Consider the following 27,053-nt stretch of genomic DNA (forward strand, 5'->3'; position numbering starts at 1 on the left):
TGGCTACAGGAAGAACCCTTGTACCCCTCTCCAGGCTGTGTCCACAAAACCATTTCTCAAACGTCTGGCAAATCTACAAGGCCCCTCCCCTTCTGGGGCCAGCCCCACATGGACTCTTCACCCTAGCTGGTCCATGTTTCTACCCCCTGCCCCCAGCATTGCTCCCACTGCTCTGCTCTGAGAACGCTTTCCTGCCCTGGGCCCCTGTCTGTGAGGCCACTCTCCTGAGCTCCCCAGGACTGGGTGGAGTGGGTAAGACAGAGCCATGGCTCTGGGTGTCAAGACCAACAGGCTATGTGGGGGGGGACACAGCAGATCACATGATACAACACACTGGAAAGCCCAGTAGAGTGGGCACCAGGCAAAGAGCTCACTTTGGGGAGGCCGAGTTGGACTAAGCCTTGGTTTGGCCTACCAGCATGCACCCACACTCTGTGCACACACCCACCCGACTGTGGGCAGATGGAAGCTCTGGGTACCCCAGCAGCTTCTGGTAGCAGAACGGGTGAGAGGAAGGGTGGGCAGCAGAGGCTTCAGGGAGAAAGCGGAGGGGTGCTGAGGAAGCCCCAGCAGAGCAGTGTTGCTCTCCTCCACCGCACCCAAGACCTGTGCCACTTGGGCTGCCACGCCCTGGCTTTCTGGACCCCTGGCTGGTCAACACCAAGGAAGAATTCAGCCATCTAATTCTAGCTGAGCCACCCAACTGTCACTAGACTGTCAGCTTGCTGGGGCCTGGCTTGTGCATTAAGAGGGAGCATGGTAAGATTCATTTCTTCTGCAGCGCCCGAGTGCCCACTGTGTGCCTGACATGGACCAGTCCTGCCAGAGTGGACACACTGAGGGGCTGAGGTCCTGAGCTTGTGGTGGACAGCATTTGGGAGCTGTGACCCAGCCCCCTCCCCCCAAACTGCCCAAGGAGGCCAGGCCCTGGTGACCTGCCAGATCTTTGTCCCATCCCTGTCCTCTAGTGAGGGAAGGTGACCCAACCTCCAAACACAGGGAGCCAGCAGCAGCTGCCACTGAGGGACCTGCAACAGCCTGGTGTGACTCGGTCCAAAGGCCACAGGCTGCGGGGGGTGGGGGGTGGGGGTGCCCCGAAGGCTTCTGAGCTTTGGGCACACAATTGGGAAGCAGGATCCCACTCACCCACAGACCCTGGCGGCAAGAGGCCCAGGAGTCCGGGACACAATGTGACACCAGGTGGTTATTTCAAAAAAAGTCTTTTAATTGTTCAAAATAGCACAAAACGACATCGCACTATGGTAATATCGAGTCACAGGGGTTACTCTACAATAGTGAACAGGCGCACTGTTCTCAGAAACGAGAAATCAGAGGGTGCTTGGGAGAAGGGACTGGGGTAAAACAATGGGACCAGGTGAGTGGGTTCCAAGGTGACTAAACGTGACATTTTCCACAGTGAAATATAATACAACAAACCAGAGGCCCTGGAGGGCGTGGGCCAGAGGTGGGAGCCACTCCCCTACCACTGCGTCTCCAGGCAGAGATGGGGGGGCTGAAAGATTGGGTGCTCATTTCAAATCCTTCCATGACCTGCCTGCAAGCCCTGCACCTTGCCTAAAACTCAGGTGTGGGGCAGAAAACTCCAAGCAGAACCCCACCCCAAGTCTGGCCCTTAGGAAGACTGGCCCAGTCTGGGACAATGCTGCAGGTTCATAAAGCTGATGGCTGGTGTCCCAGCTTCCCCTGCAGACACCACCACACGTGCTCTTCCTGGCCTGCCTCCAGGAGTCCTAGTCTCCCTCCACTCTCCGCCCCCTTTCTGTTAAAACTAGGGGGGCGGGGGGTGCTACAGAAAGCAGCAGTGCAGAGCGTCAGAATCTCCAAGCTGCTGCTGCCAAGGGCCTTGGGCTTCTCAGCCTCAATTCTGGCCAGGGACTGTGGATAACTGTGAATCCAGGACACAAAGACTCTAGCCTACCCTCAGGCTGCCCCTATAGATGCAGAGCAATCACCCATGCAGAGTGAGGTTTGACAGCTCACTCTTCCTTTGTTCCAGAGGCCTGGGTACAGGCAAAGGGCAGGGGGCAGGGGCCAGCAACAGGAAATCAGGCTGGGCAGTGAATACCAGGCCCCACGTGAGAGTTTCTTCTCCTGCCACGGCTGCCCCCAGCTTTTCCTCCACAAAGATCCCTGCCAAGGATTAGCCAAGGAGAAAAAAGTAAAAAACAAAAACTAAGAAAAAAAAAAGAAAAGAAAGATACACATTCTGTACACAGCTAACAAAAAAGGGACAAAACCCCACACGCTAAGGCTAAAATTACAATAAAAATGTTAACTTCATCAATTTCAACTTAAAAAAATACAACAAACGCAGCAGTTGGTGATGTGGCCCCATCCTCAGGCCAGGCAGGGCTGAAGCCAGGCTCGGTGGGGGCTACTCCCAGCCCCGTTGGGAGGTTTTTTTTCACAGAACGCTGTTCAGGCCCCATGAGGCTCCTCCTTTTTTTTCTTTTTTTTAAACAGGAAAGGGGGAAGGGGAGAAGTAGGAGCATGAAGGCCTCTGAGAAAATGTGTGAGCTTCCTGTGGGGACACCGGGCAGGGTGGGCTGCATAAGCCTGAGGAAGGGACGTTAGGTGGCTGAAACACAAGGGCAACAAAGTAAAATAGAACCAGACATATGCCTAGGTCAGGGCGCCGGGAAAGCCTCTCGGAGGAGGGGCCAGGGCACCTCCCCTCACCCACCCCCACCCAGCCCTCGGCTGCCCCCTCGGGCCAAGGGCAATGAACCCTGAAGCGTGCAAGCTTGGAAGTGTGGGTGCTTTCTTGTCTTCTGTAAGTTCCAATTTCTCTCCCTCAGAGGTCTCGGAACTCTCTAGTCTTGCTCGGCCGGGGAGAAGACAGTAGGAGCCCTATTCTCTCATTGGCTCGCTGCTCCTTCCAGCCTGCCTCTGCTTTCTCCCAACAGCAAGGTAAAATGTGCTTTCTTTAGGTCATTTTAAAACAGGGAGAGAGAGAAAGGGGGGAGAGAGTGAATGGCGGCCAGTGGCTCGTGACAGCGAAGTGCAAATACTGGGAGGGGTGGGAGAGGCAGGCCCTGGTGGGTGGTTCCTGAAGCGGGGTGAGGCGGGGGTCTGGAGAAGAATCCAGGTGCTGGCCAGCGTCCTCTCACTGACCATCTGCCTTAGATTTCTTTGGAGCAGATTTCCTTGGATGACAGAAAAGGGAGGGAGAAAGTCAGCGTGGGTCCTAATGGCATTGCAGGACCAACGCAGAACTCATCAGCGGCCGGTTACGCTCCCCCAGTCACTTGATGAGGGCCCGAGCCCTACTATTTCCACCCCCAGCCTTAGAAGGTTCCTGAAAGGGCCTCCTGCTTACATTTCTGGAGAGGACAGGGGCCGCTTGCTGGCTGGCTTGGTGCCGGAGCCGTCTTTACTGGTTTCTGAAAGGGACAAGGGACAAAGGCTGAGCGAGAAAACAAGAGCAGGGAATACACACTCCCCACCTGCCACCCCCCACAACAGCACAAGCAGCGACTGCAAGCCACAAGCATGGTGGGCCTGGGGATGGGGGCGGATTGCTCCGGAGGTCCAGCCACCTGCACACCGCTGCCTGGGGCCAGAACAGGGTGCCCCTCCCCGCTGATTGCCCCTGGACCCTGGACGCAGGTTCAGAAACCCTCTCGGCTCAGTCCCCACCTCTCGCTGCCTCCCTGGCCCCAAGCTGAGCTCTCCCCCAAAATGCCACCCTGCCCCTCCACCACTGGGCTCTGCCTCAGGGGCCCTCCCTCCATCTTTTACCTCAGACACCTCGGGCAAGCATTCCCTGCACCCCCAGGCCAGGATCCCAAGACACTCCATAGCGCCCTATGCTGTCACACCCCCAGACTCCTAAGTCCAACTTGGATCTGGGTCGCCCTGCCCTACTCCACAGCTGCCCCGGTGGGGAGGGTGGGGTGTTCAGGACAAGGCAGGGGAGACAGCCTGTAGGAACACAGCTCAGATGGAGATGACTCCTGCAGTCGGTCCCAGCCTCGTGCCATGCCAGGCTCCCTGTGCCTTTCCCAGAAGCTGCCCAAGGAACCCCATGAATGACACTCACCTTGCAACCACCTCACTTGCGTGGCTGGGCCATAGCCCTTCTCGTTGCGGGCGGCGATGCGGAAGATGATGGCGGGCTTGGTGGTGTAGTCGATGTGGGCGTTGGAGAGGCTGGAGGACTGCACGAGGCAGGAGGGGCTGGGCCCGCAATACACTCGCATGAAGGCCAGCTGAGCCGGGGTGGAGCTCTTGGGCTCACCACCAGCCGGCGAGCTCTGGATGGCCAGGTACACTGAGTACTCGATGATCTTGCCGGAGGTCACAGAGGGTGGCTCCCAGGTGAGGTGAGCACCATCTGGACTCTAGAACCAAGGGGGCAGAAGGTAAAGCCTTACTTTCTTCCTTGTGGTCATAGTCTTTCCTGCCTGTACCCGGAACAACAGAGGGGGCAAAAAGCTTCTAGAACTGCCTGCCTTCTCATGCTTCTGTCAAGCCATTTTCCCCTGACACAATGGAGATATTCTACATCAAAATTCAAAGAGCTTCAAATAGATCTGCCCCCGCGTAGGAGAAATAAAATGAACTGGGACTCAAAACACAGCTTTCCTATACCTACTCTTGTCACCTAATATGTGACTCGTCACTTAGCCCCTTGGTGCCTCAGCTCCCCGTCTGAAAAATGGAGCTAAAAACAGGACCCAGATCTCCTTCAGATGTTGCCAGGGTTAGATAAAAGAACATGCTAAACAGCCCAAGGTGTGGCACACAGTGGACACTCAGCTGGCAGGTTACACAGGAAGAAACTTGAGGCTGAGGCCCTTGTCACCCTGGCAACTGGTGACAGAGCCAGGGTTCCTGCCATTACCCAACAGGCAGCAGCCTCTGTTCACCAAAGGCAGGCCCTGCCAACTTTGGCCACATCCTGGGGACCATTCCAAGTCAGCCCCACCTGGCTCTGCTCCTGCAGACCTCCCCTCAGCTGAGGTCTGCTCTGCTCCAAGCAGGCAGGAGACCCACTGGGGACAGAAGGCCACCCCACAGCAAGACTCACTTTGCTGATTTTAATGGCACAAGGGGCCCCTGGGAAACCAGGCAGACATGTCTTAAAGGCTGAGATCTCACTAAAGGGCCCCCGGCCACAGGCGTTGATCCCAGCAACACGGAACTTGTAGGCTGTGCCTGGCTGCAGTTCTTGCTTCTTCAGCTGGGTATAGTCGGGGACAGTGCCTGAGTCATCCTGGGGAAAGAGAACAGAAAAAGAACAGGAAAACAGAGAGAAAACAAAGTGGCATGAAGCCCGTTATCAAGAAGTCAGTTCTAAGGCCAGCACAGCAGTTTCTCCCAGGAACGTCATAGGTCTGTGGCGACCATGAGGCAGAAGGAAAGAGATCAGCAATGGCTGCCCCTTCACGACAAGGCTGACTGCGGCCGCACGCTGCTGGGAAGGACCAAAAGCTCTCACTTCAGTTCTACTGCTTCAGGGGTCAGGGGCTCTGCCTGGCTGGCCTCAGGTTTCCCGCCATTCAAGTTGGCCCAAAGATGGAGTTTTTTTTGCCAGCGCCCACTCAGGGCAGCAAAGCCAAGATCCACCCATCCGAGGGCAGGTATCAACTCCTGGGGACACTTACATCTGACGGGACAGCATCATCTGGTGGCAAGAAATAGTGTGTCACCATTACATTGGTGCCCTTAACGACCCCCACATCAAACCATTGGTTCTCCTTCTTCACGGGTGCTTTGCTGGGCGGGGGTGGCAGGTCCGGCTTCTGCAAGACAGAGAGGAGGAGATGGGATGAAGCTCCCAGGGCCCCGAGGCAGTGTTGCCACTCCCAATCCCAGGGCCCCCATCACACCCGACTCACCACGCCTAGGGACTCGATGCCATTGGCCACTTCGGTCAGGGTCGCCGCAGCTTGCAGCTTGGCTGGGCTGGCTACCACAACCGGCTGGGGGGCCACAAACGTGTTGGATGGAGCCAGGCCTGAGAAGAAAGGAAGTTTCAGTGGGAAAGGCTCCGGGGCTCCAGACACCCAACTCCCTCGGGGACCTGGGTCTCCTGGGACCTGACCTGCCCCCCTTCTCCCCTGCAAACCTCCCAGCCGCTCTAGCACCGATTCATCCTCAGCCAAAACACCTCTCCCTAGTCAACAGAGTTCCTTGTGGGCACGGCCCTGCTTACTCTCTGTGGCCGTTGAGGGTAGCAGAGCCACAGTGCTGGGGACAGCACCAGCCAGCTCGTTGAGGCAGTTGCTATCGATGGTCGGGTCATTGAGGCTGTCAGCAGGGGCCAGGGCCTCAGTGGGGAGGTGGTGGTGCTGCTGCTGGGCCTGGGCCTGCGCTTCCTGCAGCTGTTGCTGCTGTTGCACCAGAGCGGCCAACTCTTGCTGTGTCAGCACAATGGGGATGGTGGTGGCCTGGCCCTCCTGACCCTCAGCTGACAGGTGCCCCAGCTCCGCCTGTGTCACAGCCGCCGCTGCCTCGGAAGTGTCCATGGGCTCCCCAGTGCCTGCTCCAGGGTTGAGAAACACACTTCTAAAAGGGAAGGCCGGTGTGCCTGTCCCAGTAGACAGAGATGAATGTCCCTGATGGAGGCCCTCAGAGCTGTCCCTGCAGACCTTGTTTCCCTGACCACTTTTATTCCAGCCACACCCCACTGCAGGTTAAGCCTTGGCCGAAGGGCCCTGGCTCCTACCAGGGTGCTAACCCCACCCCACCTGGGGCCTACTGTGCCCATCTTCTCTATCATGTCTGACTCATGCCACCCTTGCAGGGAGTGGCCCTCCTCAGGCTGGCTCTGTTGCCTGTCACCTTAGCCCTGTCTAGGGCTGTCACTTCTCCTGAAGGGCCTGTGTCACCCTCATGGATCCCAGCTGGCACCTACCCATGACAGCCTGTTGTGCAGCCTGGAGCACCGCCTGGATGGCCAGGGCCTGAGCTTCCTCTGTGGCTGCGGCCTGGGCAGCTGCTTCAGCGGCAGCAGTCACTGCCAGCTCCTCAGGGGTGAGACCTGTTACCATGAGGGTGGTGGTGCCTGCCTGGGTCTCAGCCATCAGCTCTTGGGGAAGTGTTAACTGGTCTACTTCAGACTGTGTGGGTGGAGGTGGCTGGACCACCACAGTGGCCACTACCGCTGAGCTGGCAGGCTCCTGGCCTGAAGATGGCTCCCCTGTGCTGCTCAGATCCACGGCGTCCGGGAGTTCAGGGGTCTGGGAGGCTGACAGGACCTCAGTGGACTCCCCCATCAGGGGTGCGGAGGCAGACTGCAGGAGTTGCCGTGGCGGCAGCTGTGGGCGAGGCCCTGGTGAGACCTGGAGTTCCTCTGGGGGCTGCAGGATGTCAACAGCAGAGAAGGGCATGTCAGAAGTTTCTGTGTTGGCTATAGTCACTGTTATCGTGGCCGGGATGGGGACTTCGGTAGTCAGAGCCCCTGGGGTAGTCTCAGTCATTGATGAGATCTTCTAGAAAGGGAGAGAAGCCCCGTCAGAGGGGAGGGGAGGGAGAACAGACCAGGCAGTGGCGCAGAGAAGCAAGACAGCCTTCACCTTCCCCTGCAGGCCTGAGTTTTCATTCCTGATAGGCTAGCTAGACCCCATGTTAAATGGGGAGGGGGACAGTAGTTCACGGGGCAGCATGAAGGGTGGGGGGCCCTTGAGATCCCTGGTCAAGTTTAACCCATCCTCACAGAGGCCTCCTGGGCTAGATGACCATCTCATCTTACAGTCTACAGTGAGAGGACAAGCGATGGGAAACAGTGATGGAAACAAAAGCGCCCCGGAGGTGCCGAGGACTATCAAAGTCCTGCCTCCTGCGTTGTCAGGCACTGAGGCTGCCCTTTTATGGTCTGGAAAAGGGACCAAGGAGCAGCACCATGCCTGGTGCAAGAGCGACATCTGGTGTGTGACTCTGGAACAGCATGGGCCAAAGGCACCGCAGGCAGGAAGGAGGGAAATGGGCCCCCTGGGCTCTTACTGGCACAGAGGGGCCAGGAACTGGTGTGGACTGTGTCACGGTGGTTACAGCCCGCGTCAGCGTTGAGGACACGGTTGTTGTGATCGCACCGGAGCTGGTGATGTTCACGCTGTCGCCCTGGGTGCTCTCCACCTCTCCCTGATTGCTGGCGGCTGGGGGGCGATCTGCAGGGGTGACAGGCAGAAGGCTGCTCAGCAAGAGCCGCGAGGCCTCCACTTGGCTTTACCACACTGCAGGCAGGCTTATGCCATCCTCAAGAGCAAGGCCAGAGAAGACAGGACGGAATCTCTTGGAGACACCCCACATGTGCCTGACATGACCAGGAAAGGCCTAGCCCACCCTGTTGGTAAACTGGGAGCCAAGGGATGTCAAGTCTGAACAGATCTTTCTGCCATCATTTCAGCCCTCCAGCCCTGGGAGCCCTAGGAGCCCACGACTGCCAGGCCAGCTGCCTTCACTCACCTTGGTTTGAGCTCATGTTGGAGGTGACAGTGGTGGCCGTGTGCGTGGTGCCTGTCTCATGGGTCTCACAGGGGGGATTGGAGCACACCCTCTGTGTTGGGAAAGGAGCCAGCAACGTGGTGCTAGCCTGCGGGGTGACGCTGGGCGGTGCTGCTGCAGCCAAGCCAGATTCCAGGGTCCTGTGGGAGGGGGTGGTGTCGGGGAGCAGGGCACCCACGCTGACCGACATGGTAGTGCCAGTGGAAGTGGTCTGGTGTGTCTCACAAGGGTGGCCGGCAGGGACCTGCTGCCCACCTTCAGGCTGGCCTATGCCCCCACTGGAGGTGGCGGTGGTGGCTGTGTGGGTGGTCCCTGTCTCATGGGTCTCACAGGGTGGGTTGGAGCACACCCGCTGGGTGCTACCAGCATTGGAGGTAGTGGCAGTGTTGGTGGTGCCTGTCTCATGGGTCTCGCACGGTGGGTTGGAGCAGACATGGGTCATGGTGGCCGAGGGGCATAGCAGCGCCTCCAGGGCTGTCACAGTCACGGTGGTGCTGGGCACGCTGCTCTGGGGGCTCTCATACGCAGGCATAGGGGCCCCTTGTGCTGTGCCGGGCTCCCCAGCAGCCAGGCTGGGGTGGGCCATGGTGGGGGTGTTGGCTGTGTGGGTGTGATGCATTTCCAGCTGGCGCCCCACAGGCACGTCCTTGCTGCCGGAGCCACTCGGCCCGACCTTGCCGCTCAGAGACGCCAACTGCATAAAAGCCGGGCTGTGGCCTGCAAGGAGCGGGCTGGCAGAGCATGGGGCCCCGGTGGCCATCACAGTCATCGTGGTGCTAGTTGCACTGGTCTGACGGGTTTGGCACTGGGGCTTAGGACCCTGGGCTCCCTCCACTGCTCCGGTGGCCACATTGATCCGGACCACAGTGGGGTTGCTGGCCACACAGACCCGGCGGGTATCTCGCTGCTGGCTGGTGCCAACATTTGACATGGCCGTGGTGGCAGTGCTGGTGGTGCCCGTCTCATGGGTCTCGCAGGGTGGGTTTGAGCAGCTGTGCTGCCCAGCCATGTTGGAGGTGGCAGTGGTAGCGGTGTTGGTGGTGCCCGTCTCGTGGGTCTCGCAGGGCGGATTTGAGCAGACTCGGACCACACTACCATTCTGCTGCCCCAAGGTTGAGGTCACAAGAGAGGCAGCTGCCTCCTGCCTGTCACAGACGAACTGCACTTGCGTGGGCTGGGGGTGGCCCCCAAGGTTAGCCACAACAGTGGTGGTGGCTGTGTTGGTGGTGCCCGTCTCGTGGGTCTCACAGGGTGGGTTGGAGCACACCAGCGTCACGGTGCCAGGCTGCACATCACTCTGGCCCGAGTCGGCAATGGTGACTGTGGCTGTGGGCTGTTCTGTAGTAGGAGAGGCCAGGATAGACACAGGGAGGTCGTGCACGGGCTGGGCCTCAACCCCGCTGGGTGCTGTGATAAGAGTCACCTGGGTAGGCTGGGAGACAGGCTGGGGGGAGACACAAGACCAGAAGAGTTGGTGCTGCAATTCTCTGTCTTTCCCTCCCTGCACTGTCACCTGCACCAGTTGGACTACTGACTCTGCTCCTAAACACAGCCCTGGCAAACACAATACCCACTTGCCGTGTGATTTCAAGACACTGACTTGCTCGGTGGCACCAGGAAAGAGGTGCCACCTTGCCTCAAAGGCAACTGGGACAGGGAAGGGGCAGTGGGGAGTGGGCAAAGTGAGGACGGAGCCCAGGCAGGAGTTAAGCCCTCCGGTGGGGAACGGACTCCCCCACAATGCACAAAGGCCAGCACCAGATACTTCACCACTTCCAGGAATTCAGCTTAAGAAAATGTATGAAGTGAAGAAAAACACCATGTGCATATGGAGATAAATTGTTAAATCCTCTATAACAGAGGTCCTCAACCTTTTTGGCGCCAGGGACCGGTTTCATGGAAGACAATTTTTCCAAGGACAGGGGTGGGGTGGGGACGGAGTTCAGGCAGTGATGCCAGCCATGGAAGCCTCTGGAAATACTAACCCTAGCCCACTGCTCACCCCTGCTGTGCACCCCCAACCCTTGTTCCTAAGTTTCATGGAAGACAATTATTCCACAGATGAGGGCATGGGGTGGGGGGATGGCGGAGCTCTGCGGCCTGTTCCCTAACAGGCCACAGACCGGTACCCGTCCAGGGCCAGGGGTTGGGGACCGCAGCTCTATAACAAGAAAAAGAACCTGGTGTTCAAACACCAGATATGGCTAAGACATGATGTCTCACCACGAGGGACTATGAACCAAGGACTACGCAACAGCAGAGAAAATATCTATACACAGCAGCAGAATGACGCCTGCAGGGAAAGCCTGGACACAGGGAGCGCAATCCTCACGTGCTTTCACGTGGAGGCCACTGCCATGCACCCGTGCCCTCGGACCCCACCCTACCTGCATGGTGATGGTGGGAGTGGTGAGCCCGCCGGCCGCTGTCAGCGTGGTCTGCGCTGCTGACACGGTGATGGCAGTGGGGTTGATCACCTGGCTTGAGAGGGTGGCAATGGTGCCCAAGGTAGTGATGGGCGTGGCCAGGGAGGCGCTGGTGCCATGGCCCCCAGCTCCAGCAAGGCTGGTGGAGACCGTGCCTGTGACTGTGCCTAGAGTTGTAACACCTAAAGGAAAGGAGGCAGAAGTAGAATGAGGCCTGCTGATGCTACCTCCTTTCAGGCAGATTTTTCTCCCCAGATAGGGTACTGGGCACTCTGGAGCCACTGGGAACAGAAAACTCTGGAGAGCACCTGCCATCCTCCCCCAGCCACACTACACGGAAGCGGTCACAAGAAGACCATAGGGATTGGAATCCAGCCACTGAGACCCTGGCCTACGGGCTACACACCTGTGGTGCCCTTCACAACCAGCGTGGTGACGGCTGGCTTGACGGCAGAGACAGTGACGGGGGTGACCAGGCGGACGCCCCCCATGGGCACGGTGCGGAGGATGGTGCCTGGCTGTCCAGGGGCTCCCTTCAGCACCACCTGGAACACCAAAGGAAAGTGCCACCAATGTCACTCCCAAGCCGGTCAGGAGGACACATGTGGCCTACCAGGGTGGACTGTACTCAATGCTGGGTAGAGGAGAGGGCCCGTTGCACCTCACCTGGGTAACTCCTTGCTGTCCGTGGCCAGTGGCAATTTTAGGGACAGCAGTGATGATTTTGGCAGGTGCTCCCGTTCCTGAAGTCATAACCTTGGTGGTGATGATGGTGATGGGGGACTTGATGCCAGGACTGCTGGTCACACCTAGATGGGGGAGAGTGGGGGCCCAGGGAAGACAAGCTCTGTGATGGCTTCCCACGTCTCCTGTGTTCCTCGGGCCCCCTTTGCAAGCACTTACCCCTGCTCTCTGCCCTAGATTAAAATGAAGCTTTACCAATCATAGCCATAGCCCTGCCATCTCTCTACAAATCTTAAAACCAAACAAAAAGGGCAAGGAGAAGGTGAAGAAAGGGAGAAACCAAAAACCAGAGAGCTGTCCCCAGCCTCCACTGCCCCTGCTGGCTCTGATCCCGACAGTCACTCGCCAGCACCCATGCGCAAGGGAGGCCCCTACCCGCCGCGCCCGCCTGGGTGATGATGGCCGACATGGGAATGGTCTTGATGATGGTGGTTGTGCCGGGCTTGGTGGTGCTAGGGGACACGCTGCTGATGCCCAGGATGGTGGGCTTGGCCCCTGCCCCACTGGCTTGCGTGGTAGTGATGATGGTGGTGGGCTTGCCATCCGCCGAGGTCACCAGCTTCAGGATTGTCCCCGCTGGCAGAGGTCCTTTGGTCTGAAAGGGGGAAGCAGGTGGGTGAACTGGCATCATTGCTGGGAAGGAATTTTTGGTATGGACATCGTAGGTGCTGGGACTGAGGAGCCAATGTGCTCATGGGACCTTTTGTAGGCAGTGACACAAGTGTTCTCCTTGGCCCAGTACCCACTCTTGCTTATGCAGCAGTCTGGGGACCACTTCCAGCAGGGACCAAGAGCTCACCTGGATGATCTGAGTCACAGGGCCTGTGGACGCCTGGCCTGTGACTGCTGAAGTCTGAACTGGTTTGGTCTGGACCACTGACATCACTTTGCCCAGATTGGAAATCTGAAAAGAAAGGATGGAGCAAGGAGTGATCCGGAAACCAAGTAAGGGCACGTTCTGGTCTGGGACTCTCCTGGAGCTGGCCCAGGGCAGTGAATTACCACTGGCAGTCGCTGTGGCCTGCCAGCTGTCACCAGCAGCCAGGTGGCATTCGTCACTCACCAGAGCACTACCTCCTGGAACGGAGATGGGGCTCTTCACCAAGGTGATGGTCTTGGTGACCCCGCCCACCACTGTGGTCACCACCTGGGCTTGCTGGGCCACTGTCACAGTCCCCGACTTGTGCACCGTGATGATAGGGCGGGTAGATGTGTTGGTGGCAGAGGAGACAGATGTTCCCACCTGGGCGGCTGCAGTCTTCAGCATTCGGGTGGCTGGGTTGCTCACCTGGAGGGGGCAGAGACCAGTGACAGGCAAGGCAGAGAGACACAGGGCCACCACCTGGAACGTCCACGGCAGGCCCACAGCTCTGGCCTCGATGCTTCCCCTTCTCCCCATCCCGAGCTGCAGAACAGCTTGTCCTTTAACAAGGGAACAGAATAAACCACCAGAAGTCTACCCTAAGGGTGCCACACACCCAATGGCGACAGCTTACTCTACAGCCCACAGCAAGCACCAATTATGGACAAATGGGTTGGTACAAAGCCCAAAAGAGTGACCGCTATTATCCCATCACAGTGACCAGAGCCCCTAGCTCCGAGGCTGCTGGCTCTAAAACTGGCCCAGAAGATGCTCACCATGACTGGAGAGGAGGCCACCTTCACAGTGGCCGGGAGGGTAGTAGTGCCAGGTGTCACAGCCACAGTCTTGACAATGGTGGTACCCGCTGGGACACTCAGCACTGTGGGTGCCGAGGAAGGAGGGATCTTCTGGGTGGCGGCAGCTGCAGCTGCCAGCGCAGCCATCCCGCTCATCTGTGGGCTGCTGCCGATGACCTGTAGCAGGTACAAGGCATGTGAGCCCCAGGGAGTGCTACCTACCTCCCGGCGCTGAGGACCTCACCAGAACCTGCCCAAGGCCTCAGCTCTGCTCCAGGAAGCCTCCATACTGCCACCATCTCTCAGCTTTTCCTACTCCAGACCCTGCTCTCCTGGTCCCACACATGGAGGCCTTTCCCCAACTGGGCACAGCAACCCCAGTGGCAGGAGCTGGCCAGGAGCGCTAGATCTTTTTTAAAGACCACAGAGCCAAATACAGTTAATTCATTTCTCATGGGCCTGGGTCAAACCCAGCTGGCTGCATTCTCCCCTCAGGCTTCTGAACAAGAAAGTCCACATTTAAAATGCCCTTAGCATCAGACAGAAGGTTAGGGCCCTTGGAGGCATTAGTTGATTCTTGCCGTGACCCTGCCAGAGATCTCACCATGAGCACTTTATAGATGGGAAGGCACAGGACGCACAGTACCAGAGCCAGGTGGGACTGGAAGCCCGCCAGTACTCGTTCCACTTATTCCACTGGACCACCAGAAGTCCCACCCCCACCCCACACCAGCCCGGCAACTGCTCCTCACCGTCCCCTGGGCACTCTGTGTCGGCACAACCATTCGCACACCAGCGGGCAGGGAGGTCACAGTGACAGGGGCTTTCCCAGCCTGGCTGGCAGGTCTCATGGTGACCAACGGGGTTCCTGTTGTAGCCTGAGGACCAGTCACTTTGAGAACAGCAGGGACACCTGATGAGAGAAGAGGGGTTGGCCATCAGCAAGCCATCTTCCACACAACGGTTCCCAGCCCCTTTGCCGAGTTCAGCACACAGACTTAAACTACTTTTGTTGAGCTGCTTGTGTTGTGAGTCTGGTTCTTTGTGCCCTGAGTGATCACCCCCACAGACAGGGCTCAGCTTGCAACCTCCCCGGAGCACTGGGTAATAAGCCCGCCAGGCCTGCTGTCTGTTCAGCAGCAGTCCCCACTAGTCACCGAATCTCCCCGGAGGCCAGCCCCTACCTGCCAATGCCCCGGCTGCCCGGTTTACCTTGAGTCCTGGCTGCTGTGGGCACGGAAATGGAGCTGCCGGGCACCGTAGGCAAGACCTGGATGGTGGTGGTAGTTGGGGGCGCGGCAGCAGCCTGGGGCAGGAGCGTGATGCCTACTTGGGTCAGCGGCTGCACAGCAGGTGCGGCTGCTGCCGGGGCAGGGCTCTTGGGAGGGTTGGCAGGCACAGACGGGACTGGATTGGGTGTGGGGGAGGTGGCAGTAGCAGCCGTGGCAGGAATGTCATATTTCTGGAGCTGCAGAAGGTAACTGTCGGCTGTCGCCACTGCCCCCCAGCTCACCTCCAGGGAGTTGGTGTTGGCTCGAACCAGCTGTACCCGGGCTGGGGGCGGTGGCTTTTCTATTGAAGAACACAGCTGGTGAGAAGGGGAAGCTGAGGCTCCAGGCTGTAGCAGGGCTCAGCAGGAGTGCACCTTACCTGTCTCCAGGTACCAGAGGTCCTTGCAGCAGACCTGGTTGTTCCAGGCCTTGCGGTAGCCGTCACGCCCACTCCAAATGTACAGGCGGGTGTTGATGGCAACCGCGCAGTGGCCAGCTCGAGCCCGGGGAATGTTGTCCTCCAGCGTGTCCATGAGGATGGTCTCCCAGGCCATGGTATCTAGAGGAGGGTGCACAGGGGAAGTCAGCAGGGAAGGCAGAGAAAACCCACCACCCTCAGCTGCCCCCTGTTTTATTGTTGTCAGGGTGGGAAATTAAAACCAGAAAGCTGGCAGATTACTAAAACAAAAACAGCAACAACAAAAAACCCAAAAACCCAACTCTGTATGGCAAAAAACACTGTAAAAAATAAAATTATAAGCCACAAACGACAAACTAGGAAAACTATTTGAAGTGCATAAACGTCTTCTTTTTGCATGTCAAATAGTACAACAACCCACAGAGAGTTGGGCAGAGGGGATCACAATTTATGGAAAAGGCAATAGAAGGCTCTTAAGAAAAAACACACACTCTCACTCAAAATAATAGAAATATAAATTTAAACCATACAGCGCCTGGCAGTTTGATTTCTGTGCCCGCTGCAGCTGGGCTCAAGGTGAGCCGGGGCAGGGGTCTGGCCAGTGGGGAGCTTCAGCCACCTATCAGGCTTGGCAAAGAGCGGTCTGACTGCGTGGCGAGGGCCAGTTCCAGGAACTCAGGCACCGCTGGGGGTGTCTACGTTGGTACAGTCTCTGTGCGGGGTGGTTCTGCAACATCTGACAGCAGCTCTACTTCTAGGTTTGTACCCTTCCAATATGCTTGCACATGGGTGGAAATGGTGCAAGGATACTCACAGAGCAGCATCTGCGCGTGTCACAGCACCACAACAGCGATTCAAAAGAATGAAGCTGCTCGCTGCGTGGGGAGTGCAGTGATCTCCAAGATACAGTGAAAAGGGTCAGGCACAGCACCGTGTGCAGCAGGCTGCCATCGCTGTTTGCTTTTTTTTTTTTTTTTTTTTTAAGACAAAGTCTCACTGTGTTGCCCGGGCTAGAGTGAGTGCCGTGGTGTCAGCCTGGCTCACAGCAACCTCAAACTCCTGGGCTCAAGCAATCCTCAGCCTCCCGAGTAGCTGGGACTACAGGCAGGCGCCACCATGCCCGGCTAATTTTTTCTATATATTTTCAGTTGTCCAGTTAATTTCTTTCCAATTTTAGTAGAGACGGGGTCTCGCTCTTGCTCAGACTGGTTTCGAACTCCTGAGCTCAAACAATCCGCCCGCCTCGGCCTCCCAGAGAGCTAGAATTACAGGCATGAGCCACCGCGCCCGGCCGCTGTTTGCTTTTAAAGGGACCTATGGCTAATGCTCATCTATGTAGAGGAGCCCCTGTAGGGTGGACAGAAACCACCCGTGTGGCTGCCTGTGAGAACTGGGAGGGAGGCTCTGCACTGTATGCTTTTGGACGTTTGGCTGTCAGAGCACATGTATGAAGAGCCTATTCAAAAACGTAAAGGGGAGCATCACTTCAGAGCGCTCTGCCCACTGGATACTTCTGGCAGATTCTAGAGGGTGCCACGGGCCGGCTTCGCTCCCTGCACACCCCACGCAGCTCTCAGGGCTGAGAAGGGTCAGCCTCCTGCAGCCTCCCGCAGGCCACTCCGAGCCCCAGGAGGCCATACCCAGGTTGAGACAAGCCAGCGTGTTGGTACACTTCCACTCCTTCTCATGTGTGGCCACTTTGACGTCATCCATGACGAGAGGCACCCAGCCACCAAACACGTACATTCTGAGAGGGGAGGGAAGAGTGGGAGAGGACTGTAGAGGAGGTGCCAACCTAGAGGCATCCCTCCTACCCAGTTCTAGAGCTCGGCCATCTAGCTCTCCCCTAGGAGAGTCCCCCAGATGCACAACGCCTTCTGAGGCGGCCCTCTCCTACCTGGTGGCTCAGCCCTCACAAGAACTGTGTCACCTCTACTGTGAAAAAAACCACCATTTGGCTCATCTAAAGCTCACCTTGGTCTCTCATCGTTCCTAGATTCCCTTTAGGACCTTGGCACTCACAAAGACACCCAGCTGCTTGCGTAGAGATCTAGAACAGTCTCCACCCTTGATGGGGTGGAACCTCACAGGCCCAGGAAGGGTCTTGGGCTGGGCTTGTGTGTGGCCCCCTCTACCCTGACTCTGTCTTCTCTTGGTCCCCCAGGGTCATAATAGAAACATGGGGCTGCCGAATGCCAGCCCAGCAGGGAAGAGGAGTCCACAGGCCTTAAAGACTGTCATAACAAACTGACAGAGAACCCTGTGGGGGCGAGGCCGGGGCCAGGCTAGAGAGGAGAAAGACGAGGGAATAGCCACTCACTTATTTCCTATGGTGGTTGCCGAGTGGAGACTGCGAGGAAGAGGAGCCACCCCGCTGAGACTGGGCTTGTTCCATGTCAGAGTCTCTGCGCACACAGATGGAGAGGAGAAAGGGTTACCCGCGCTGGATCAGACCTAGGACGTTCCTTGGACTTGGGGAAGGCTCGGGAAGGCAGGTTCTGACCCAGTGTGATAATTCCATCCCTGGCCTCCCCACAACCCCTGGCAGACCCTCTGAATGTTGTCGTAGCTGCCAGATGCCAGTGTTTTCCAAGTGGTTTTGACCATCCTAGCGATAGTATTTCTTCAAATATGTACAGAGCACCTGCTCTGAGCTGGCACTGTTGTCGGAACAAGCTCACCTTGAGCTGTGCCAGCTTCGCTCTCTACTCTCCACGAATGCATTCATCCGTGCACCACCTCAGTCTACAGACGTTTCAGGAAACACTGTTGGAAATTTCTCCCACACTACATTGCTTCTCTTGAGTGTCTACTCTGATCTATGGGACAGCATAACCAACATCTACTCTCTCCTGTTGGAAAGCTCTCCAGAGACCTGTGGTGAGCAATCTTTCCCAACCACTCCTGATACAACTGCCTGGTTACCTGCCCACGTAGCCCCCAAAGGCCTAACGGTTTAACGACATCCAATTACACTGCAACAGTCAGACCAGATGCACTAGTTCTCTCACACAGTCTGGCTACTGCTAAGTCAAGAGGGACTAATGCTACCCAAATCAAGATAATTCCATTCTAGAAAGACCTCAATGTCTCCCCTTATTCTCCTATAAGCTAGCAGACCAACTCAGGCAACTGAGCCTCGCTCTTTCTTAAAAGCAATGCCACCACTGCAGGGCAAGGATAACAGCCCCAAACCTAGGGACGATCTAGGATCCTACCCCCCACCCGAGCATGACAAGAGACAAGAGCTAAGTGGGATGCTCCACTGCCCTATAAGCCCCACCTCACCACCTGACAAGACCACTCGTGAGATCAGCCAACCGGCAGACCTCTGTCCACTGCTGTACTTACCAATGTCTAGGGTCCAGAGGTCCCCCAGCCTGCAGCCACTCATCCCTCCATAGATCACCAGCTTGGATTTCTTGTTATCCTTTTCAGTGTAGACCACAGCAGTGTGACTCTCCCGGGGTGGGGGCAGGACGCCGTAAGTAATAGGGATGTCCCAGGCTACCACTCCGGAGCCTGGCCGCAATTCCAGGATGTATAAGTCATTCAGGTACCTGATAAAGAAAGACTAGTTATGGCCAGCCTCAACTCTATGAGCCAGAGGCTTCAGTGGCTATCTATCAGCGAATAGTCAATTCCCTGGCATATAAAGGGGCTAAGGCCCTGTGATCTCCCAAGTTCTTCTACCCTTGCTCCCGAGGAAAGGCTGCCAGACGCTCCCTAGGGTGAGTCCAACTGGAGCAGAGGGCTGGGGTGTATGAGGTTGTGTGGCAGTCTCAAATTCACACCCAGTAGCAGCCCCTCTGGGCTGCCATGCACACACAAAGCTGGGCATTATACGAAGGCCTCCATAGAGCAAGAGGGGGTGTTGGCTTGGGGCTACCTCCAAACAGAAAGGCCCTTGGAAAATACCCATCAGGAAGCCTGTAGGCAGCAGAGGCTGAGAAGGAAAGCCACCAGCTCTAAACCAGGTCTGAGGAGCAGGTACCAGCCCAAGACAAAGGGAGCTTCTACCTCCTGGCCCAGCCCTCCTCCCACAAGGCCTGCTCAAGGCTAGAGACTTTGGAAACCTCCTTAGAGGATATCTAGTGCCAACCTCTCATTTTACAACCCAGTGTGGGAAGGGGATTTGGCTGCGGTGGGGTTAGTCAACACAGACCTCAGGATCCCACAGGCCCAACACATGCCTGAGCACAACTGCCCTGGTGGGATTCCACAGAGAGAAAGGACAAAGCCTCACCTCGGAATGTTGTTCTTGGGGTCCTCGCTATCATTGGCCAGACCCCCAAACAGGTAGCATTTGTTGCCCACGAGGGAGAAGCTGTGCCCGAGCCGAGGACATGGAGGGGGCCCGTTTTTGGGCGTCTTTGCTTTAAGTCTCTTCCACTCCCAGCGGCTTGCCTGCAAAGTCAAGACTTGGAGACTGAGCCCTGGGATGGGGAGGCTGCCACTAGGGGCCTGGGGCAGCTTGCGCTGTGGGGAGGAGACGGGCTGGGGTGAGGGGTGAGCCTTGCTGGAGCTGTCTGGGCCCTGCCTTCTCCTCTGAGGCTAGCCAAGTTCAGGGTGGCCCCTCCACCTCCTTGCTCGACCCAAGCCCCCAGGCCACTACCATGAGGAATGCTAGGAGAAGGTCGTGCAGGGCGAGGCAGCAGTGTAAGAACCCAGGGCTGTGGAAGAGGCAGCTCCTGAGGGCTCTCCGCTCTGTTACCTGGAGCTCGTAGAGGTCATTGCTGTATTTTCCATACTCCACCATCCCACCAAACACCAGCAGGCGAGTCCCATCACACACAAAGCCGTATGCTGCACACCCAGGAGGGATGTCCCCTCTCACAGCTGGAATGAACCACTGGTTGGTTGCTGGGGATGAAAAGGAAACAGAAGTTAGCATACCCCAGAGCTCCCAGAACCAGAGCCCCCATTCCTCCTATTCCCCAAATCCACTGACCTTCAAACTTGGCCAGACAGAGGGCCAAGCCAGCACCCTGTCTCTACAGGGGCTCCATCAGCCTGGACCTCCGCACATCAGCGTCCAGCTCTGGCCACTCTATCCATGCCATTTTCCAAACCCCTCGAATTCAGACCACCACAAACAGCCTGTGACTACCCTGCTTCTCATCATGGTCATCTAAACAAGCAGGAAGTCACTGACCAAGATAATTCACCAGCGTCTGGGCATCTGGCCACTGACTTCCTTCCCCTACCGCTTGGGGGGGGGGGGTCATCAGAAATAAACTTCTATACCCAAAATACTCTCTGTGGCTCAGGTTTCTCTCCATGTACCACAGGGGCATGACAACCAGAGCCCACGGCTGCACCTCTGTGTGGCCAAAAGAGTGACTGCTGCAGGCTGGGGAGAGCCACACGGACAAGAACCAGTCTGTGCTCTGACCTCACGGGGCCTCCCTCATCTCTGCTGACTTCCCGAGGCCTTCTCTCGTCTCCTAGGTGATGGTCCCCAGGCTCTGTGGTACCGCCAGCGCCCCTCCCCCACCACTGCTGCGCCTGCCTATGCTACTCGCTACTCTCACAAGCCAGAGGTGGCAGACTGGGCAGAGCTTCTGTGACAGAAGCTTCTCAAAAGCCTGTGGGGGTGGGGAGACCACCAAGAAATAGGGCAAAACAGACTCCAGGCACTGCCTGGCTTCCCCAAGACAGCAGGGCCCAGCCTTTAAGCTGGGAGCAGGGAGCCTGTGTCCTCATTCCCCTCTCATACCTGCTGTGCCAGGACTTCCTGGAAAATCTCCTCCTCCTTTGAGGGGTCCCTGTGGTGAGGATACACCACACCACTCTCTCCCAAAATCCCAGGCTAGGGGCCAGATGCACATCTGACTCCATGCCGCTACGCTGGTTTTGGTTAGATCTGAGTGAACAGACTGCAGAAGGAGCTGAGGCTGGGTTGGGACAGGCAGAGAAGGGGCAAGGGCCTCTCCATGCGAGTGGAGAATCAAGAGTGTTCCTCCTGGGATTTGATGGGGTCGGGGGGTTGGGGGTCCCCATGTGGAGGGAACTTGGGAGGCTTCTATGGCCCAGTGCCAGTTGCTCACTGCTTCTCGGCCTGACTTTCCACACAGGGATGCTGTGATACAATATGAAAAACATTTAATTTGGTGACCAAAAGCACTGTGAGAGCACAGAAAAGAAAAAACATCTGTTTTTTTCCTTATTCAGGTGCATCTGGGGAAAGGGGGCTAGCCATGGTCATTACTACATTGCCCCACATCCTGCACTGTCACCCCCAGGGCTCAACACGCGACTCTGCCAAGGCTTGCCCTCAGCAAAAGCACAGCTGTCCAGTCATGGCTCCTCCGAGGGAAGAGGGAAGAATGCCACCCCTTGCCCACCAGCACCCAGCTCTCCAGGTGCGTCCAAAATGGCTGTGGGTCTCTGCAGCCATTCAGCTGAGTCACTGGGACTCCAGCATGCCTCGCACCGGAGCTCCTCTGCCATTTCCCTACAGCTGAGGTGCAACACTGGCGCTGCTGTGCGCGCGCGCACACGCACACACACACACGCACACGCCCAGGGCCAGGCTCTCCGCCTCTCTCACTCCTAGTGCAAAAACCACCCAAGAAAAGCAGATTTCTGATGCTGAGGCAGATCAACCCTGCACAAACAATCCCTGGAAGGAGCCCACGCGAGTTACCGTGGACCTTGGTGAATGCGGGGAGAGCAGAAAGAAATCTCTCTCAGTAGATAAAGGAACAGAGCCCAGGAGGGGAAGTAACTTACCTGAGGTTACAGAGTAAAACAGAGACAGAGAGACAAGAACCTTGTCACTGACTTGATATGATCGGTATGTGCCCACCCAAGGGTCCCATGTACAGGCAGCCACCAGCCACCCTCACTCACCTGAGTACCCCCATGGCCAAAGCACATAGCTATGGGGCCATCAATTAGGATTTGGGACAAAGCTAAATGGCAAATGGGATCAGTCTGTGGCTTTCCCATCATACCCTGATCACTGACCCAGCTGGCCAGGCTAGAAGTGACCTATGGGCTCCCAATCACCAGATCCTTCTATGGGAACCAAGAGGTGCTGATCTCATTCTAGAATACTCCAGGTAGGGCAGGGGCCCTCCCCATCCCATCAAGAGAAGTCTGCCAGGGACTGCAGTTCCTGGTAGAGTCCCACCTCTGAGTCCCCTGAAGGCACACAGCAAGCGAGCTCTTCTCCCCTTCCACACTGTCTTTCAAATCCACAGCTGTTCTCAGTCTCCCTTAATCATCTGGGGGAGGGGGGTGGGCATCCATGTAACCCAATGCCTGGGCCCCTCATTCTGGATAGGCTCTGGCTTATCATCACCCTCCAGGCTGGCTCTCAGCTGAGAGGGGAGTTTGGGGAAAGGAGGCCATCCTTCTGCAGGACCCTGTGTGGGACAAACACCACTCTACTTTCCCCCTCCTCAGCAAGACTGAAATCCTAGCTGTTCATTTCACAGGCTCCCCCACCCCTTTTCATGGTGCCAGCTCTACTTGCAGTTGCTGCTGCCCCATCACCACCTAGAAACCAATGCCCAGGCAGCAGGGCAGATGGACAAGTTTGAGGAATTGCCTTTCTCTTTGTTCGATCTGTCACATCAGAGCATTTCCTGTGTGGCAGACACCATGCCCGGTGCTGGGAGGCACAGAGAGATCACTCTCGTATTCATACTCCCCATCTGGTAGGAAGGCTGTGCACCCTCTCCTACGATGGGACAAATACCCCTGAAGAGTTCTGAACCAAGCCTGGCCCTTGGGAGCACAGAACAAGGGCGATTGGTGGGGAGGACAGGAGGGAAAAGTGCTTCTCAGAAGAGGTCACATTTGAGCCAGACCTTGAAGGGTGAACAGAATTTCCCAACAAATGAAACTAGCAGGGCCAATCAGGAAGTGACTGTAAGAACCCAGTAAGAAGCTAGGAGAACCTGGAATGGAGGGGAACAAATTTGATACCAGGTTGACTTGGGACCAATTAGACACAGGGACAGAGGAAAAGGGAGGTGTTTCAAAGGTGGTGGCCTGCAGCCTATTAACCGATGAAACAGACAGGGGAAACAGTCTCTGTGAAGGTCTGCACTGCCGCCCAATTCCGCCACCAGCTGGTAGGGTGACCCTGGACCTGTCACTTCCCCTCTTAGACCCCAATTTCCTCATCTGCAGAAACAAGGAAGTTCCACTAGACGTTTTCTGAGGTTCTTTCCAGCTCTAACAGTCCACAGACATTAAAGAACCACTGAGGCAAAAACGGTCTTAGGCAAGCACCCCAACTCTGACAGCACTCTGAATTCTTTGGCTTACCAGGTGGAAATAAAATTCCCTGGGGACAAGGACAGTAGCTACCCTATGACCTCCCAAAGGCCAATGAAGTGTCCCACAGCCACTGTGGCAACTGCTGCTGAAGGACACGCACTTGCTTCTTCTCTCACTTTCACATACACATCCTTCAAGTGCACACACTCCCCCCACCTGTCACCCCAATGCAGAGCTAACCAAGACAGTGAAGAGCACACACACCCCTGAAGCTTTCTTATCTTAACAACAGGGAGTGCTTCCAGATCAGATCTGCTTCCAAAGGGGCAAGTCTTTTTGAGGACTGATCCCACAGAAGGAAAAGTACAGAGGCAAAGGTATGCGGAGATTATGCCCTGACCTCATTTAAAACAAAACAAAAGGAAACAAAACAAAGGTAAGCTGCAGAGGCAGCTGCTGGGCTCATCACCACAGCTGGAGAGGGGCTGGAGCCCAGCGGGCAGCTGCCAAAGGCAAAGTAACAGATAAGAAGCACATAAAGAGTAGGGAGCTGGGTTGCCCAAGGAACTGATTATGACAGTCTCCAAAATGCTACCCTGCAGGATCCCAGGGCGTCAACTCAAGCATCCCTTTGAAAGGCTGGCTACCCTCTTATACACAACCTGTCTTTGCAGACTGGTAATTCATTAATGCCAAAGTGGTCAATTCATTTTAATAAACTAATGAATATGCAGAGGCCCCAGGAAGTCAAGGCAGTGGACTTTGGAGCTGACTGTAATTAGGCCCCTGCCCTACTTTCTAAAATTGCATTTCCCTGCCAGGGAGCCTGCTCCAGGGCTTATGAGAAGACAAAGTCGGTCCAAGGAGCTGAGATGGTGCTGCTCACAGCGATGACATCTCTAAAAACAGCCCTACCACTTGATAAGTTGTATCCCTTCCCTTCGGCCTCAGCTTACTGGGCTAATTCCTGCCACTGCAGCTGCCTAGGCTGGCAAAGAGCACCACCAACCATCCCCAGGAGGGACTGAGAAAGGCCCTGCTCCCCAGAGGCAACAGGTGCTGACAGAACCAGAATGAAAAAGCTCACCAGCCTTTCAAAGTCAACCTGGTAGGGACAATAACCTACAACGTGCAGGGAGGCCTGAACTCTCTGCCTTGCAGGGTCGGGAAGGGAGCTCCAACCAAGAACCCAGCTCCAACCGCCCACTCCTCAAACCAACTTTCTCCCTCCAGGCAGCTCCACTAACTTTCCACCCCCAGAGTGACAGGCCACTGGGGGCAACATGAAGCCCACCCACAAAGGGCTTGTCTTCAGGTGTGAGGAAGTGCCCAGGATCGCCAGATGGACACAGAGTGAAAGGGGTTTGTGAGCTGTGACGGCAAGGGGGAAGGTGCTGGAAGACGGGCCTCCCTGCTAAGGAGGAGCTTCCTAAAGCCCAAGGTCCAGCGCAGGGGCTTTCTCCTGCACCCAACAAGCTACCATGTCTGGAACAGAACTCCCAGAGACCCTTCCTTCAGGGCCAGTCAACAGGTTATCCAGGACCTGACCTCGTGCTAGGTGTACAAAACGGCCGAGTGGCTACCACGGGGGAAGGATGCAACAAAGCTGCCATGGAAAGCAGCTTTCTGCCCTAGAGACCGAGCAAGGCCACCAGGCAAGGGACGGTATGTGGCTTCCATGAGGGAGAAGCGTAGAAAGCCAGCCAGCACATCAGTGATACCTGGAGACAGGGAGAGGTTCCTCCTTCCTCCCAACTACCAAGTGCTTGGGTTTTAGGAGGAGGCTGAACGGGTGGGATCAACCCCCTTGATCTCACAGAAGAGGTGAGATACAGGACTACCCAGCCTGCTGAGAAATAAATGGAATTCATCTTGCAAACCAGAAGGCACCAGATTAGGAAAAGAGATGATTTGAAAAGATACAATGCAGAAGTAAATGTCTAAGGGGGAGGCAGACTGCTGCCCATTCTATAGGTCCCCAAGGCTCCAACATAACCCAGGTCGGATTAGGACGTTAAAGGCTGCCAGTTAAGAGCGCGTCCCTCCTTTTTTCTAGAGACAGCTAATCTATAATCTAGAAATTGCCATTTCTCCAGAACGGGCACTAGAGATGAGGGAGAGCTGAGCAGGCGCAGAGGGAGGGAGGGAAGACTCTGTCTGCACCAAGGGGACACATCCACCCGCCCCAGCCTGCCAGGTAACAGTGTATGTCTTAAGTCACCACGACTAGCAACACCCCCTCGCCCTCACCACTTGGACTAGAGGGTTTTTCTCAACTAAGGAGAAGCAACCCTCAGACACAGAAGAGTCAAAGGGGTTAAGAACCAGGAGATCATCAGGGAAAAGCATAGAAGCCTGTCAGAGCAAAGGGGAAAGCAGATCGGTTGGGGAGGGGTGCGGAAGGCTAAGGAGGGGGGAGGGAGGGAGAAGGAGGGATGGGAGAAGGGAGGGGGAAGGGGGAAGGGAGGAGGGAGATGGGAGGGAGAGAGAAGAGGGGAAGGAAGGAGGGAGGAGGGGGAAGAGGGGGAGGGAGGGAAGAGGAAGAGGGAGGGAGGAAAGAGAGAGGGAGGAGATGGAGGCAGGGAAAGATCTGAAGACCCAGCGGGCTTTGCACTCACCCGTGTTGTACACGTGCAGTTCGTCCACTATTCCCTCGTTGCCACCACCAAACACCACGATGAGCTCCTTGATGGCCACAGCGCGGTGGCCGTGGCGGGGCCGGGGCACCGGACCAGACCAGCCCACCACTCGCTTCCAGCGGGGTTGCAAGAGCACCGCTGGCGAGTTGGCGGGCGACACGGCCGAAGCCATAGTTCCGGGAAACGGTGCGGTGGGAAGAAGTCAACAAGCGGGAAGGGAGCCCCTGAATTCCTGTCACACACACCCCCTTTCGTCTAAGGCAGCTCTCACGGAGAAGCGATTCCTCACACAGCGGTGGACGACTCCATGGAGGCCGCCATCTTAACTACCCTCCTTCTCTTCGGCTCTTCCCCTTCTTCTTGCTCACCCCGTCTGCTCAAGAGCGTCCCGAAACTGTCCACCGCCTAGGCTCGAGAAGCTGGAGGCCGCCGAGTCCCGTCGCCCTGACTACTTGCCCGGGCACTCCCGCTTACAAGCTCGGGCGGGAGGCCCTGGGAGCCGCCATCTTGAGGCGCCTCTCTCTCCTCCCTTCCTCAGTCGTAGCCCTCCCTCGCCGGAAATGGCGGAGCCCCGGCCCGGTTCCCACACCCCCAAGTCCCCAGCACTGGCCGGCTTCCGGGGCGGGTGGAAAGGAGCCACTAGCGCCGCGGTCGTCCCAGCCCCGCCGGCGCTCAGACCACAATTGTGGGAGCCGCCATCTTGAGACCGTCCTGCTTCCCCGCCCAGCGCTTAGTGCAGCCGCCGCTCCCGAAACAGACTCGACACTCCTAAGGAATACAAACGCGCCGGAGGCCGGTGGAACCAGCTCGAATTCTCGGGGGCTGCTTGGGGGCTGGCGCCGTACGGCTCGTGAGGTCTCGCACCTCTCCCCTTAGTCCGCCTCTGCTGCTCAGGCTGCGCCTGCCGCCCTGGGAGCCGCCATCTTGAGACTAGCTTTCCCTTCCCCCCTATTCTCTTACTCCTGGGTCAGTTCTTCCACTGCAAACCAAACGCAAGGCAGTGTCCGATCCTCACTTCCCTCCTTATGACTCCTTCCCACAGGAGCCGCTCCAAATAGCCAGAGTTAGGCCCCGAAGTGGCAACTGTACGGCAGTAGGACCGGTAACGGCAGGGCGCTCATGCCTCCTCCCTGGGAGCCGCCATCTTGAGTGAAGAAGTAACAACTAAACATGGCGGCGGCGGTCGGGC

The 27,053-nt window shown here is 56.9% G+C and overlaps 1 protein-coding gene across 5 annotated transcripts; it reads right to left on the reverse strand.

The window, feature by feature from the left end:
• Positions 1-1,203: 1,203 nt before the first annotated feature.
• Positions 1,204-27,024, reverse strand: HCFC1 (host cell factor C1). Of its 5 annotated transcripts, none has more exons than XM_012662026.1 (26): positions 25,844-27,024; positions 19,705-19,853; positions 19,237-19,397; positions 18,342-18,550; positions 17,311-17,395; positions 16,631-16,737; positions 14,952-15,131; positions 14,514-14,873; positions 14,054-14,214; positions 13,281-13,478; positions 12,706-12,930; positions 12,442-12,546; positions 12,018-12,237; positions 11,565-11,707; positions 11,305-11,443; positions 10,860-11,080; positions 8,434-9,916; positions 7,972-8,135; positions 6,884-7,328; positions 6,182-6,508; positions 5,865-5,983; positions 5,631-5,768; positions 5,054-5,239; positions 4,064-4,364; positions 3,341-3,404; positions 1,204-3,167 (listed from the first exon to the last, which is right to left on the reverse strand). In XM_012662026.1, the coding sequence occupies exons 1-26, from the start codon at positions 26,034-26,036 to the stop codon at positions 3,128-3,130; spliced, it is 6,123 nt and encodes a 2,040-aa protein (XP_012517480.1). In that variant the 5' UTR covers positions 26,037-27,024; the 3' UTR covers positions 1,204-3,127. The 5 variants fall into 5 exon arrangements, with proteins under 5 accessions (XP_012517480.1, XP_012517479.1, XP_012517478.1 ...); XM_012662025.1 differs by having other exon boundaries at positions 6,182-6,511; XM_012662024.1 differs by having other exon boundaries at positions 6,884-7,460.
• Between the last annotated feature and the right edge of the window lie 29 nt (positions 27,025-27,053).

Source organism: Propithecus coquereli, unplaced genomic scaffold, assembly GCF_000956105.1.
Source record: "Propithecus coquereli isolate 6110/MARCELLA unplaced genomic scaffold, Pcoq_1.0 Scaffold748, whole genome shotgun sequence".
Lineage (NCBI taxonomy): Eukaryota > Metazoa > Chordata > Mammalia > Primates > Indriidae > Propithecus > Propithecus coquereli.